The 14,831-nt window shown below is 48.8% G+C and overlaps 1 protein-coding gene across 1 annotated transcript in view; it reads left to right on the top strand.

The window, feature by feature from the left end:
- Positions 1 to 365: 365 nt before the first annotated feature.
- LOC115078288 (aquaporin-3-like) overlaps positions 366 to 14,831 on the top strand; it is a 34,573-nt gene continuing 20,107 nt past the window's right edge. The window contains exon 1 of the mRNA XM_029581135.1: positions 366 to 573. Coding sequence (XP_029436995.1) covers positions 466 to 573 — 108 coding nt within the window. The 5' untranslated portion in view covers positions 366 to 465. The remainder of the gene's footprint in view (positions 574 to 14,831) is intronic.

The following is a 14,831-nucleotide window of genomic DNA, read 5'->3' as shown; positions in this document are numbered from 1 at the left end:
AAATTATTTATATCCCACCATTCCAGTGTTCATGGCAGGGCACAATAAGACATGCATGAATCAAAGAGTAAACATTGCAGCTCCGACGGAGTTTCAGGAGAGCATCTGACACCTGAAAGGTGGAACTGTCCTGTGATATTAAATTCTGTGGGTACACTCAGGACCGATTTGGGGGTGGCAGCATCCGGAAACCTTTGAAGCTTCTCCACCCAGAGGATCTCTGAATGTTTGCGGGCTGACTTGAGGCAGTGCCCTGCTGGTTCTGGACTGTGCATGTGGGCTGGGAGGCTGCCCTGGGGTGGGGAGGGGTGTGGTCACACAGGGAGGGTGTTACAGGATATATGAACTTATTTATAAGCAAAGGCAGGTCTGCCTGGAGAACAGTTACCGTGGAGAGATTCGACTGAGCGGGGACACAGCTCACCACACCAGCCCCCCTTTTCTCCAGGAAGATCCCAGTCCACCATGGGTCGGCAGAAGGAGTTGGTTAACCGGTGCGGGGAGATGCTGCGAATCCACAACAAGCTGATGAGACAGGCTCTGGCGGAGTGCCTGGGGACCTTGATCCTGGTGGTAAGCCCCCCCCCCCCTATGCTACAGACCTTAAAAGTTTCAGGAGTTGAACTAAATGCAAAACAGGAAACTTCCAAACAAGGGTTAAGTGGGTCCGGTTGCTCGGTTAGACCAAACAATTTGTAGATGTCGCCTCGTTACGGGACCCAACTTATCGCATTTCTGTCTGGCTTTTGGAAAGTTTCTCTCCATTCATCGTGTCAAAAAAATATAACAGGACTGAAATTTTAAAAAAAAAAAAAAATTGCATTGGAAACACAAAACAAGTTAAAGGTTTGCTGCTTGCTTTGCCCGTGGGTGGCTGGGTGGAAGCAGGAGTGTTTCAGCCGATACCGTGGCGCGGTCGCGCGTCGTACAGCGCAGTGTCGCCGGGGTGGCGCGCTCTGGCATTTATCAGGAGGGCTCAGCGCGCTCAGACAGGGCAAGCAGAAGCTGCCTGCTGCCACCGATAGCAGGCAGGGGGACAGCTCGTCTTTCTCCTGTGCTGCTGGGGGACGGGAGCTGCAAAGCTGAACCCGCCTCCCTCCCCACCTCTGCCAACAGAGCTTGGGCAGCTGGAAGCGAGGGCAGGGATAAATCTTGTTTCTGGATCCCGCGTGCTACAGCCACGGCAGCCATCAAACGCTCTCCTCCGCCCCACTTGCGCAGTCTGTAAGAATGGACACGTTTGTCCAGACTCCCTTCCAACATATGCACACAATAGCTGGCGCCGTATAGGCAGGCAGGGACTCCTGGCACGGGGCACCGATCCGACATCTGATGGAGCAGGTTGCTAATAGCATCTGCATCTGTGCCTCTCACTTCACAGGCGGCTTGTCCTCTCTCTCTCTCTCCCCCCTGGAGGGCTCCCAGCCAAGAGCCGTGGCAGGGGTCTGGACCGGGGAGGCAGATGCCTTTGAGAGCAGAGCTCTCCAGTTTCCACTTCCAGGGCGGGAGCTCCTGTTCTGGGAACCCTCTGCTCCAAAGAACGTCCTGTCAGCAGCACCCTGTCAGCAGCACCCTGTCAGCAGCACCCTGTTATTGGCTCTAGGAGATATTCTCCGGCTAGCAGCGGCAGCAGCACTTGGGTGGCCTCGCATCGGGAGCCCCTGCTTCTTTCTCAGAAAGGAGCACCTTCAGAGGTGGTCCTGGGACAGAAAAGACTGCTCACCTGGGAGGGGGGACAAATGCCTCTTATTCATGCATTTGGGCTAGGTTGTTTTTTCTTTAGGCTGCTGACTAATGTCTCAGCAGAGAGTTTGCTGAAGTTATTTCGATATCTCTAGTGCTGACTCAGAGTGCAGGAGTTTCGGAAAAAGACTTTCTGCAGGTTACGCCAGCAGTGTTTTCGTACGGCCAGGGTCTGAATTGTGCAATGCGTGCAGGGCTCGATGGTCAAGGTTTAGGCAAGGGACGGGGCTGCTCACGGACCTCTTACCTGAAGGAGCCGGGCGAGCCTTGGAACAATCTCCAGGAAGGGCAGGCGTTCTGGGGGGGGGTTGCAGGGCATCGGTTCCACCCGGATCTGCTGCTGCTGGTGCATGAGATAGAGAGAGAGAGAGAGACCATTATTTCATTTACTGGACTGGAAGTGGTTTTCCGGACCTGTTTTGGGACGCTTTCAGCTGCTCCCGCTCCCTCCGAGGAGCGCTGCCTGGGAAGTCTCAGTCCTGAAAACTGTGGTTTGGGTTTTTTTTTTTTTAGGTTGCCCCAGGGCCAATAAAAGGCAGTGGCTAGCATCTTGTCTGATTCTGCTTTCTTCCTGGGGGGAGGGGTGTGTGTGTGTGTGTAAAGTAAAAATCCTTATTTTACAGTCATTGGCACCACCAATTCAGAAACTTTACACAGGTTTTTAATGAACCTTCCTCCTGCTCCCCTCGCTGGGCTTCAGTTATTCTCTGCTCCAAGATGCTTCTCCATTAAGTCTAAAAAATAAAACATAAAAAAAGAATTAAGTGGGTGAAAGTAAATGGATTTTCCTCCGTCCCCCAAATAACTGGGGGGGGGGGGGGGGGGGGGGGGGGGGTTATTGTTAGAAGCCAGGATGCTGTTTGATTCAGGACAGGAGGACAGCATCTGAACGCTCAGCGCAGATTTGAATGGGGGAAACTGATGAAGGGGGTTTTTTTTTTAAAGGCAATCTGATCTGGAGCCACCCAGAGGGTAAATCCCTCTTGCCAATACTAAAGCTGCAGGGTAGACGGCCAGCCCTTGGATTTGTCTGTGCCTAGCATGGCAAACATTTAGGGGGGGGGGGGGGGGGCAGCGGACTGGCTAAGATTTGCTGCTGAACCAGAACAGCCCTCTGCTGCCCTGGAACAGACCCTTATGGGAGGCGGGTGGAAGGGGGTAAAAGCGTGGAAAGTGCACGGGGGCAGCAAAATCATAAATCCGTCCTTATAGGTAGCGCCAGGATCTATCCTGCTGCCCAGAGGCCCCTCCAGAAATGCAAGAAAGAGCCTGCCAGAGGCATCAAGGTGGGGGTGGGGGGTGTGTGCGTCCAAAATCAAACAACTCCATCGGATTTTGTTATGGGCTTGATAGTCTGATTGTAAATATTGCTATCCTTAACATATGGCTTGGGGGTAACCTGTACGGAGCGGCAGTTACTACACCTTAACAGAAACACAGGGGTAACCTTGTTACCACTTGGTACTATCTCTCTCCTTTACCTCAAACTCCAAGTTCCTACTAAGTTAGCCATGTTATTTATACCCAATCGTTGGATGTAATTGTATATTTGTTTAATTGTTCAATCTGTTTGATGTAATTTTCTGATCCTTGTTCTGTGTAAACCGAAGTGGTATGCACTAGTGCATGAACTCCGGTATATAAAAGCCATTAAATAAATAAATAACCTGCACAGAGTACCAGTTACTACCCTTAACAGAAACACGGGGGTAACCTGCACAGAGTACCAGTTACTACCCTTAACAGAAACACAGGGGTAACCTGCACGGAGCGGCAGTTATTACCCTTAACAGAAACACGGGGGTAACCTGCACAGAGTACCAGTTACTACCCTTAACAGAAACACAGGGGTAACCTGCACGGAGCGGCAGTTATTACCCTTAACAGAAACATGAGGGTAACCTGCATGGAGCGGCAGTTACTACCCTTAACAGAAACTTGAGGGTAACCTGCAGGGAGCGGCAGTTACTACCCTTAACAGAAACATGGGGTAACCTGCATGGAGCAGCAGTTACTACCCTTAACAGAAACACGAGTGTAACCTGCACGGAGCAGTAGTTACTACCCTTAACAGAAACATGGGGTAACCTGCACGGAGCGGCAGTTACTACCCTTAACAGAAACACGAGGGTAACCTGCATGGAGCGGCAGTTACTACCCTTAACAGAAACACGAGTGTAACCTGCACGGAGCAGTAGTTACTACCCTTAACAGAAACATGGGGTAACCTGCACGGAGCGGCAGTTACTACCCTTAACAGAAACACGAGGGTAACCTGCACGGAGCAGTAGTTACTACCCTTAACAGAAACATGGGGTAACCTGCACGGAGCGGCAGTTACTACCCTTAACAGAAACATGGGGGTAACCTGCACAGCGTGGCAGTTACTACCCTCAACAGAAACACGAGGGTAACCTGCACGGAGCAGTAGTTACTACCCTTAACAGAAACATGGGGTAACCTGCACGGAGCGGCAGTTACTACCCTTAACAGAAACACGGGGGTAACCTGCACAGAGTGCCAGTTATTACCCTTAACAGAAACACGAGTGTAACCTGCACGGAGCAGTAGTTACTACCCTTAACAGAAACATGGGGTAACCTGCACGGAGCGGCAGTTACTACCCTTAACAGAAACACGAGGGTAACCTGCACGGAGCAGTAGTTACTACCCTTAACAGAAACATGGGGTAACCTGCACGGAGCGGCAGTTACTACCCTTAACAGAAACATGCGGGTAACGTGCACAGCGTGGCAGTTACTACCCTCAACAGAAACATGAGGGTAACCTGCACGGAGCAGTAGTTACTACCCTTAACAGAAACATGGGGTAACCTGCACGGAGCGGCAGTTACTACCCTTAACAGAAACATGAGGGTAACCTGCACGGAGCAGTAGTTACTACCCTTAACAGAAACATGGGCTAACCTGCACGGAGCGGCAGTTACTACCCTTAACAGAAACACGGGGGTAACCTGCACAGAGTGCCAGTTATTACCCTTAACAGAAACATGGGGGTAACCTGCACAGCGCGGCAGTTACTACCCTTAACAGAAACTTGAGGGTAACCTGCAGGGAGCGGCAGTTACTATCCTTAACAGAGACATGGGGGTAACCTGCACAGAGTGCCAGTTACTACCCTTAACAGAAACTTGAGGGTAAGCTGCACGGAGCAGCAGTTACTACCCTTAACAGAAACTTGGGGGTAAGCTGCAGGGAGCGGCAGTTACTATCCTTAACAGAGACATGGGGGTAACCTGCACAGAGTGCCAGTTACTACCCTTAACAGAAACTTGAGGGTAAGCTGCACGGAGCAGCAGTTACTACCCTTAACAGAAACTTGGGGGTAAGCTGCACGGAGCAGCAGTTACTACTATAAGAAACTTGCTGGGCAGGCTGGATGGACCATTTGGTCTTTTCCTACCTTTATTACTATGATACTATGGATGAAGTTTTCCTTCTCTGCTTGAGAGAAATAATACCCCCAGATCCACCCACTGCCAGGAAGTGGCACCACTAGTGGAACCTTTGCACCTGAATAACCTAACCCGTAAGAAAGGGCCACTCCCTCCTCCGTGCTTGGCCCTGCAGGAAAGGTGTACAGGGACTGTCAGAGGCACACCCGACCTTCTCAAAGCAGGGAATTGCCTCTTAACAGTTGTTAAAAAGCAAAAGGAGGGGGGGCAGAGGGTGTGTCTAAGCGCATCAATCGGCTGTTAACTTGGTTATAGCAGGGAAGCCTCCTAAGCAATTCAACTGGAGAATAAACTGCTGCATAGTCAATGCATAATGACCCTGCTGCCCCGGCAAAAGAAAACAGCCGGCACCCAGGGCCTCAGGGAAAGCAAACTGTTTACATGAATTGCCTGTTACATATCCCGATTTGATGGATGCGGCGGAGCAAAAGCTCCATTCCCCCCCCCCCGAGAAGGAAGGGACGTGCCCCGGCTCTCAGCTGCCCAGTGCACCCAGGTTTGGGTGGATGGCAGAACTCAAGGCTGTGGGCCGGAGTCCCTGGGGATCTCGTCTCCCATGCTCTGCGTAGTACCAGCGGGTCTAGGAGAGAGGGCTACGGCATCCACTTACCGCCCCCGGACGAATGTCTGGGGGTCGGTTTCCCGCGGTTACCGCCGCTTACAGCGCTAGCAAAGGTCACATTTCCGAGCGCACGCGCTTCCGCGCGAGAGCCTCGCCGGCCGTACGATCCGCCCCGCGCGCCCCCCCAGGCTTGTTCTGGGATCGGGCGCCACCTAGCGGTGACGAGCAGAAGCGGCTCGGCAGGGGAATTGATGATTGGGTCCCTGGTTCTTTCGGCTTCTGGTTTGTTAAAGCGGCAGAAAAGCATTTTCCCACAGCGTTGCGAGCTCTCGGTTTGCATGGCCAAACTGCTAGAAACTCAGTCCCATCCTCCAAGTAGCTGAGATGTTTTGCAGGCTACCTGACAAATTTCAGGCATTATTCCTTTAGTCGTTCAAACTAAATTAAAAAAAAAAGGATGCTCTGTAAAGTTGAATTCTGAATGCGAAGTGATACATTTCTCAACAAATCCAGGATTCCAAAATGTATATATTTATGTATAATACTGCAGTCAACCCAGTCCCATATCATCAGAAAGTCTAGTCCTAGTTTTGTATCTGCCTCCACCAGAGCACTCTAAGAAACAAGTACAGGCCTGGATTGGGAGGGGGGAGTTAGAAAACCAGGAGTGGGTTTCTATCTTGTGATGTCATGGTGGACTAACGAAAAAGGAAATGCAAGTCAGATAAAATGGAAATAAAAATACAATTTATCAATGAAGAGGGATGCCAGACGGCTCTGGGTTATCAGGATCAGTCAGCCAGCCAGCCCTGGGACAATTCTCTTGCACACACAGATTGGGATTCTGATTTCTTTCTAGCACGGGACTCTCATTCCATGCATGCAGTGGGACGGAGAGTGAAAGGTGGCATCGTTTGTCCTGGGTGTCCTGAAACCAATGCCAGTATGGAAGCTGGACTGTGAACGATGCCAGATAACTCCCTGGTCACTTATTGTCACTTCCATCCCAAAGCATTCTGAGGCCTGTGCGTGCACCTGCTTTTAACAGTGACTGAGGGCCTGTACAGCTGCACCAGAGCCTGAGCAGTAAAGGGGTGCCCAGCCATGATCAGGGAATCACACCTCTTGATCGGCGCAGTCACTCGGACTCGGGCTGCCCTGCCTCGGGTCCTCACCATCTGATGGGGAGACCCCCATGGGCCTATTCTGAAACCCAAGTCGTCACTGCTCTACCACCGACTTTCAGCATTTAGATTCCATGCCTGCAGATTCTAGAATGCTCCGACATGACATTCCAGAGCCGGGCGAGCCCGGCCTTTCCCCATAGCCTGTACACATCTGACCCAGAAAGTAATTGGACCACCCTATTTTAGATTTGATTTATATCACCTCGGTGTGGGTTGGTTTTTTTTCCCCCTTTCTGCAGAAAAGGTGTTGCTTTCATGTGGTTCTTGGCACAGCCCATGCTGCGTTGTTAATTATGAAAATGAGCTTTGTAAATTATGTAAATGAACAACCCAGAAAATTGGATTCTTAAGTACTATAAAACAAGCAGCCAAATTCCCATGCAGATGGCAACACCCAAAGCAGGCTCCCACGCGCACACATACACGTATGCAGGGCATCCCAGGAGCTTCTGTATAATAACATGCTGCGCTCATGTCATGCTACCAGGACTAATTTTATAAAAGCAGGGAGGGAACCTGCATGTAACTGGTGCAGAGGGAGAACCAAGGTCCTCATGGCTTTCACTGAGGCACAACCATCCTGATGTCCAGTGCAAAAAACATCAAGCAGGGCTGGATTTAGGGTCACCACCTCACCCATGTCTTCCTAAACAGCCTGATTTAGTCCTGTTTTTTTTGTTTTTGTTTTTGTTTTTGCATTATTGCATGCATGGAGCTGTAGTCCTAAGGGGAAATAAAAAATGCACTTCCTTGCATGCAACAACATGAAAACCAGGAGTGAATTTTTAGTCTCTTCAGGTTGACCCTGGTTGAGTAGCAACCCTAGATGGATTTCGGGAATGGTTTCCAGCTACCCCAGCATTTGCAGGATGTTGGTAAAAGGAGGGTTTTGCCCAATTCTGGATCTGGAGCCTAACAAGTCTGGTGTGCAGGACATCCAGCATGAATGTGCATGAGACGTATTTGCACATCATGGCTCTCCAATGTGTGCAAAGCGATCTCATGCATATTCATTGTGGATGTGCTGAAACCCAGACCAGTTAGACACGGCTTCATGGCCTGGCCGGGGCACAGTGGGACAGTGTCATTTGGACCACCTGCATTCAAGTAAATGAAAATACACAGAGGCCCGTTTTTCCACTGGCGGTGCAGCGCCTTTCTGCTATGTTGGTCCTGTGAAAGCTTTAGAAAGTGCTTTGCATCGATGCAGAGATTAAGGTGAAGGGGCTGCATGCACATGAAAGTTTAGAAACAGGAGGCAATGGAATTTCCACGGTGGCACAGTCAGACCTGATTCTTTTCTTATCGTTTAATATCTGGGCATCCTTAACACAATGGCAATTATATCACCTGGTTCATGTGACTATATATATATTTTCAAATAGGTTAGGGAACAAGTCTGAGTCTAGCAGCATACGTGCATGGACTGCATTGGACTATATATATATATATGTTTATGGTAAAGGGTCAGCGTGTGAATTAACTGTATGCATCTTCCATCCTCTGCTTTTGGAATGGGCAGTGTTCCCTGACTGTTTTTAGAAGGGAGAGAGAGAGAGAGGGAGAACAAGCAAAGTCCGATGCAAAATCAAAGGCTGGACTGGAACCGCCCTCCTGGCCCATGGCCTGGGATCCTGGTCCCGCCTTGGCACCAACCAGGATGTGCCAGTTGCTTCTGAGTCCCACTGCCAATTGGCTTGCTTACCAAAGCAACGTGCCTTGGAAAGCAGCAAATCATGATTTACGCCTCAGGGCTTCTTCCGAAAGGCTTAATGAAGAACCGAAGATCCCAGAAAGATGTTTTGTTTTTTTCCATGCTGCGTTGTCTGGCTACGAAAGATTCTGCCGTGGTGCGTAATGTCGATTTGACAGCGCTATCGCTGCCGAGAGCAGGGCATCCCAGACCCATGCCGGTGACCCCCCCCCCCCCCCCACTGGCCAGTCGAGTCTTCAGGACCATCCACAACCAATCTGCTTGAGATGCATTTGCAGGCACCGGGTCTCTAACGTAGACAAACGCAATCTCACGCATCGACATTGAAAACTGGCTGCAGGGTCACCAGGGCAGCTTCGGAAAGCCCCGGCTAACAGTATTCATTGATACACTTCTGCTAACCAGAGTAGTAAAAACAAACAAACAAAAAAAAGACAAATCAACAGTCCAAGAAAGAAGAAGGAGGTACAGTAAGGAGCTGCAGAGTGGCTTGGTTTCTGTAGAGAGAGCTTTGTCCATCCTCTGTCACCCCTACATCCCACTGCACCGTGGAAGCTGGAGCACTGCGCTTCCTTTAATTCGCAAACAGCGCCACGGATACCACAAATGCATCAGGAGGGATGTTCTAAGGAGCCACAGCAGGGACACTTGGCGGGTGTAGAAATCTGTAGCGTGCATTTTATAATGCCACCTTCCCGTTTTATTATCCGGCAGCCTGCCTAGCGTTGACAGGCTGCTGATACTGTTCGGGTCTGGCCCCATTCCATTTAAGATCCTGAAGTTCCGGTTTCTCTAGGGCAAGACAGGACTACAAGTCCATAGGTGCACATAGGGGCAGAACCAGAACTGGACCAGGTGATAACCCTGGGCATGCAGTAGTATAAATGAGCTAAGTTACTGACTGCTCTCCTCGCGAGTTGCTTTCAGTTGTCACTTTAAGTCCAGATACCTGCGGTGAAAAGAGGCAGGTAAATGAGGGGTAAAGTTACTACCCCCCCCCCCTACGCCCCCCCCCCCCCGGCCGATCCAGTAAGCTCTCTGCCTGCCTGCCCAGACCAGAAGCTGAGGCCCTATCCCCCCCCCCCTCCCCGTGATGTCAGCACTGGTGGTGGGGTGAAGAGCTGGCCCTGCTCTGGGTGCAGCTGCAGAATGACTTTCTGGTTCTGGCCCACAGGGTAAAGGTCGTTAGCGAGAGAAGTTAGTTCTAGGGGTGACCTTGAGCCAGGATGGGATTGGCTGCAGTTTATATTCTGCTGATATTATTATTAATATTAGCTATGAATAATTTAATTCATTTTTTTTAACGTAATCCACTTTGAAGTGCTGAAAAAGTGTGAAAAGCGGAATATAAAAGTCCAAATAAATACAAGAAATAATGACAGACTGGGCTTCTGCTTTTATGCTTGCTTGATTTGAATTGGATATTGATTGCAATAACTGAATTGTATTCTTTAGTTAACTACTTAAGAGTAGCATTTTATACTTGAAAAGTGAGCTATAAATCAAAATTGTATTATATTGTACAAGGTCAGTGCTGTAGGGGAAACTGATGCCGGCCATAGCAGCAGCCAGCTGTGCAGCTACTAAAAGCCTGACCTTCCCCGTCCCCAGCAGGTAAAATCTTTGCAAGCCGTTTAGGGCTGTAGCACTCCTACTGCATACTCTCAGCACTTCCATGCATGATGGTGACACCTGTCCCCTCCGTTATTCTTCTCTATTTGTGACAAGTCTGCCTCCAGCTCCTCTTTCTTCAGGTCAGCAAGGATCGTGGGGGTGCCGCCCTGATACTGAATACCCTGCAAGGTTCAATGGATAATATATCTACAGCCTGCCAACTTGCAAGCTTGCAATGAAACATAACTTTAGAACCATGGTATAGCCTGAAATCTGAAATTTGGTTACTGTCATGCAGAGTGACTGAGGTTTATTGCAGAGGTTTTGGCCATATGTTCCTATGTTATTTAGGTCAGCATAAGTTGGTTTTTAATCTAGTGAATGTCAGTTCATTTGTCTTTTGATGTTGTGGATGTGCTTATTTTGTTTTATTGTTACTTGCTTTTATGTTTAATGCCTATTTTGATTTTATTGTTTGATGGTTTGTTTTTATTTGTAATATACTGAGTTTTTTTGTGATTATTATGAATGCACTTTGTACATCGCCTAGGAAATTTCTGATAAGTGAGATATAAATTTTATATAAACACAGTGGTATTTAATGCTATTTTAAGCAGCATTTGTCAACCTCAGAAGCAGAAAAGCATGGGAAACAGGGTGCCTGTGTCAGGACAGGATTTCATCATTGCTTGATCCGCTTTTTGTGATATCGCCTAGGAAAGAGAGATAAAGAGACATTATATGCACATGAGAAATGTTATTGGGCAAGAAAATCACCTAAAAAAAGACTTTGCATGGATCGATGATTGAAACTGTGCACGATTGCTGTATGTTTTGATTGATACAGCAGCAACTGTCCAAGTATGATGGGATATTAACCCTCTGACTTAAACCTGTCTTTTATGTTTTTTTGAGCGGTTATGTACCAGGCCTTTCCTGTCTGCGCGTTTCACAGCTCATATCAGTTGTTTGGACCATGTGGTGCTCCGTAGAATTTCTGCGGCGCGCCATGTGGTTGACAACAGTGCGAGAGAGGGCGACCCCGCGGAGGAAAAGAAATGTAATCCAGAAAGCACCGGGCTCTCCGCCCCAACAGTGTGCACGAGGCTTCTCTCCACTTCCCCTCGTCTCATTGGTTCGCTCCCAGCGGGAGGCGGGGAGAAGCCACGTGCCCAGGCTTGCGCTCACTGCTTTACCCTTCGGCAGCTGCTTGACCCCTGCGAGGCCCTGATGCCTGCCTTAAATGCACGGCCCCCGGGTTAACAAGGGGAGAAAGCGCCGTTGCGTCAGGTCACTGAGCTCGGCTGCCCTTCTGCAAATTCCCCGCACTCTGCGTGGCCTGACAAACAACATGGTCTAGCAATGCGGTGCTGCCAGCGGCAGCAGGACCTCCTCCCTGGGCAGGCCATGGTGCAGGTGTCCCCGTTATCTCCGCCCCTAGCTGGTGCCTTTCCTGTGTTGTTACTGCCCCACTCTGATGGTCCTGAACGCTGGCAGTGCAACAGCTGGGGCAGATGTTTCTAGGAGTCCTCAGACCTTAAGGTTATGGCAGCCAGCACACACTTGTCCACTCTCATACCCTAAGGAAGGATTACCATGCAGCAAGCCCCAAAAGTCTTAGGGGAACGACCTATCAGACAAATCTGATTGATTTTTTTTTGATTGGGTGACTAAAGAATTGGATCGAGGAAGAGCATGCAACGTGATCTTCTTGGATATCCTCAAAGCTTTTGATACGGTCCCACACAGGAGGCTCATGAATAAAATGAGAAGCTTGGGAGTGAGCACCAAGGTGGTGGCATGGATTACAAACTAGTTGACGGATAGAAGACAGCATGTGATGGTAAATTAAACCTACTCTGAAGAAAGAATGGTGTTAAGCGGAGTGCCACAAAGATCGGTGTTGGGACCGGTCCTGTTCAACATCTTTGTGAGCAACAATGCGGAAGGGATAGAAGGTAAAGTTTGTCTGTTGGCGGATGATACTAAGATCTGCAACAGAGTGGACACGCCGGAGGGAGTAGAGAGAATGAGATGTGATTTAAAGAAGCTTGAATAGTGGTCAAAGACATGGCAGCTGGGATGCAATGCCAAGAAGTGCAGAGTCATGCATCTAGGGTGCGGTAATCCAAAAGAGCTGTATGTGATGGGGGGTGAAGGGCTGTTGTTCATGGAGCAAGAGAGGAACCTTGGGGTGATAGTGTCTAGCGATCTGAAAATGGCGAAGCAATGTGACAAGGTGATAGCTGGGCTGCATAGAGAGAGGAATAACCACTAACCAGTAAGAAAAAGGAAGTGATGATGCCCTTGTACAGGTCCTTGATGAGGCCTCCCCTGGAGTACTGTGTTCAGTTCTGGAGATTATCTCAAAAAGGATAGAGACAGGATGGAGGTGGTCCAGAGAAGGGTGACAAAAATGGTGAGGGGTCTCCATCAAATGACTTTTGTTGAGAGGTTGAAGGATCTAAATATGTATGCCCTGGAGGAGAGGAAATGGAGGGGAGATATGAATTAGACCTTCAGATACTTGAAATGTTTTAATGATGCACATTCGTCAAACCTTTTCCGTTGGAAAGAAATCATTAGAACTAGGGTTCATGAAATGAAACTCCAGGGAGTAAGACTCAGAACCAACACCAGGAAATATTTCTTCACGGAGAGGGTGGTGGATACCTGGAATACCCTTCCTGATGAAGTGGTGAAGATGAAAACAGTGAAAGATTTCAAAAGGGCATGGGATAAACACTGTGGATCCCTAGGGACTCAAGGATGGAAATGAATAGGGAAGTGCATGGGAGTAACTTGCTATGTGGCGGTTGCTACACTTAACCAATAAACCTTCATGCTGTTGATGCAACTCCATTATTGCTCTCTGCTCCAATATTACTCTTTGCTTTAATGTTGGGGGGGGGGGTGGGAATCGGACTCAGACAGCAACCAACGAGGACACTAAATTTTAAGGTCTGGAAAAACCAGTAGGAGTGGGAGTAACTTGCTGATGCAGCTGTTACTACCCTTAACCTATACGCCTGATACTTTTGATGCTACCACAAGCTTGCTGGGCAGACTGGATGGACCATTTGGTCCTTTTCTGCCATAATTTCTATGTTTCTATGTTAGTTCTCGCAGGGGACCTCTAACACGCTAACTAACTGCAGATGGCAGGAATATCAACCAACTGGAACTCAGAAGTAGCTAATATTACAGCTTCTATGCTTTCCTGTTACTGAAAGCTGAGGAACTGCTATTTACAGACCTCCGTCCTTTCATACAGAGAATCTCGATTCACAGGCGCTCAACCCTCCACCCCTGAAATCCTTAGTGTGAAGCGGTAGAAATAGATCAGTGGCACAAGCAGAAACTTTGAAGTCTATGTTCCGGTCAGCTCACTGTCCTTCTGAAAAGAAAACTAGGAAAATAAAAATCTCTCTGTGCATTGCTTAGGTTCAAGAGAGCAGAACATCTTTCCCGTGGGCTGCTGAGCTCCAGTCAGGACAGGCTTCTTATCAATCACAGTCTACGGGAGGGTGACCGGGCTGTTTAACTTTCTCAAGTGGAAGGTCCTTAGAGCAGGTCTCACAGAGACGTGGCAGATTTAGCACATGATACACAACAAACGTTTACACAAGAAACGATACGTCCGGACTAGTTACCAGAACTCCTCTGGGCTATGTGCACTGGACGAGAGTTTCCATGCTGAAGATCCACTCATTGCTGTCTATGCAGCTACTTCCTTGTTCATCCCACAAGGAGTGTCAAACAGTAGCAGTGAGAGTCTGCCAGGCTAGACGTTTTCCTCCGGCGGAATTGCACCATCAAATGTTAATTTTCTAGATTATGCTAATGAAGACGGCCATTTCAATCAGCAGCAAACCTAACCTGCCAACTCGTCAAATACCGTAGCTCCAGTACCTGCTTGGAAATATTTATGACATTTAATTTCTCTGCCTTCTCATCTGCATACCAATCAGCAGCTTCTGGGTAGGGATGAAGGCTGAAGAAGCGAGGCGGCCCATGTCAACACATACCATACTTGTGGTAGCAGGGTTATTAATGAGGGGAACTAGGGTGGGTGGTTGGGCTGCTAACGTGATAAGAGGTGGACAGGTTCTATGAGAATCCCATCCCCTACTGGTGAAATGCTAGCTCGTACTGGAAAGTCTTTCCAAGTCTTCGTTGATGCTTGAGTTGGAAGACATGATTTAAGGCCGGGTTCTGAATGAGTTTGGTTTTCAGGATATCCACATTGGCTATCCCTCGGGTGTGTGTCTGCACACATGCGGTCTAAGTACAAGGGTAAATCGCAGGGCTCAGTTATCCTGAAAATCAGATCCTGATTGCGACCCTCACTGAGGACCCTCGACTTAGGATAAGCCTTATAAAGAAAGTAAAAGGAGCATGCATATTCAGGCTGATGCAATACAATGCACTCGGCTGAGTGCACAACTTTACCTGCGCTTGGATGCACATTTTGGACATGTATCCAAAACCCCTCATGCAATAAGGGGATTAGCGCGTCCAAACAAGTGCGAAGCT

Source organism: Rhinatrema bivittatum, chromosome 1 (genome assembly GCF_901001135.1).
Source record: "Rhinatrema bivittatum chromosome 1, aRhiBiv1.1, whole genome shotgun sequence".
In the NCBI taxonomy this organism is placed as follows: Eukaryota; Metazoa; Chordata; class Amphibia; order Gymnophiona; family Rhinatrematidae; genus Rhinatrema; species Rhinatrema bivittatum.
Note: the sequence above shows the minus strand (reverse complement) of the source record. Positions and strands in the feature narration are given on the sequence as shown.